This window comes from Rattus norvegicus, chromosome 3 (genome assembly GCF_021556685.1).
Source record: "Rattus norvegicus strain SHRSP/BbbUtx chromosome 3, alternate assembly SHRSP_T2T, whole genome shotgun sequence".
Lineage (NCBI taxonomy): Eukaryota > Metazoa > Chordata > Mammalia > Rodentia > Muridae > Rattus > Rattus norvegicus.
The window spans coordinates 73,029,230-73,030,838 of NC_141536.1; the positions used below are offsets into that span (position 1 = coordinate 73,029,230).

General features: G+C 37.9%; 1 protein-coding gene across 1 annotated transcript; it reads left to right on the forward strand.

Annotated features, from left to right (window-relative positions):
* Nucleotides 1–215: 215 nt before the first annotated feature.
* Nucleotides 216–1,187, forward strand: Or4p7 (olfactory receptor family 4 subfamily P member 7). The gene is given in 1 exon segment (NM_001000338.1): nt 216–1,187. A coding segment is annotated over 1 exon segment (972 nt).
* The last annotated feature ends 422 nt before the right edge of the window (nt 1,188–1,609 follow it).

Sequence of the window (1,609 nt, forward strand, 5' to 3'; positions counted from 1 at the left end):
AGAATATTTAGCTGAAATTTGTATTTTTACGGAGTTATAAAAATTCTCTTGGAAATCTTTTTTAAATAAAAATGTAATACTAAATTTCTTAAAACCCTGTACATTTTTAATCTAATCCTCTCTCATAAAGGGGACAATATTTAGCACTGTGATGAACATATTTCTCACTTGTTTATAATTTATCTAATTTCAGATAGATACAGATACTGTGAATCATGGACTATAGGACTAATATCACAGAATTTCTTCTCCTAGGATTTTCTCAGACAAAAGAAATACAAATTATCTGCTTTGTATTATTTTTACTTTGTTACATTGCAATTTTATTTGGGAACCTACTTATCATTATTTCTGTTACATGTAGTCACCTTCTCAACCAGCCTATGTATTTCTTTCTGAGTTACCTTGCACTTTCTGACTTGTGCTACACCTCCACTGTGACACCGAACCTGATTAAAAACTTAGTAGCAACAAGAAAGTCAATTTCCTACAATGGTTGCATGACACAGCTCTTCACTATGCACTTCTTTGGGGGCATTGAGGTCTTTATTCTCACAGGAATGGCCTATGACCGCTATGTGGCCATCTGCAAGCCCCTGCACTACACCATCATCATGAACAGGCAGAAGTGTGATGCTGTAATTGTTGCTTCCTGCGCTGGGGGATTTCTGCATTCCTTCGGTCAGTTTCTCCTGGCAGTGTTCTTACCCTACTGTGGACCCAATGTAATAGATCACTATTTCTGTGATGTGTACCCTCTGCTCAAACTGGCTTGTACTGACACCAGAAAAATTGGTTTCTTGGTCATTGCTAACTCCGGCTTGATGGGCTTAGTGACTTTCTTGGTCTTGTTGATATCATATGCTGTGATCTTATACACTGTTAGGTCTTACTCTACAGAAAATCGTCGCAAAGCTCTTTCCACTTGCAGTTCACACGTCACCGTGGTAGTCCTTTTCTTTGCTCCTCTACTGTTTATTTACATTCGACCAGCAACTACATTACCAGAAGACAAAGTATTTGCTCTCTTTTATACTATCATCGCTCCCATGCTCAACCCCCTCATTTATACACTCAGAAACAAGGAGATGAAGAATGCCATCAAGAGACTATGTTACCGTATAACAGGAAGTGAAGGAAGCAGGATGAATGGCTTCACTGTTTTCCACCATCACACAGTTTCTTGAAGGTGTTTATAATTTAGATAAGAAAAAGGCAAATGTCCTGTTAATGTGCCTTATACCTAGTGATATGTATATGGGTCTCAATTAGAATATATGTTACTGTTCACTATATTAAACCAGACATTTTATTTTATTCATTTTATTTTATTTTATTGATTTTTTTCTCCATTTTTATTAACTTGAGTATTTCTTATTTACATTTCAATTGTTATTCCCTTTCCCAGTTTCCTGGCCAACATTTCCCTAACCCTTCCCCCTCCCCTTCTATATGGGTGTTCCCCTCCCCATCCTCCTCCCATTACCGCCCTCCCCCCCAACAATCATGTTCACTGGGAGTTCAGTCTTGGCAGGACCAACATATAACAAAGACACATGCTCCACTATGTTCATAGCAGCCTTATTTATAATAGCCAGAAGCTGGAAAG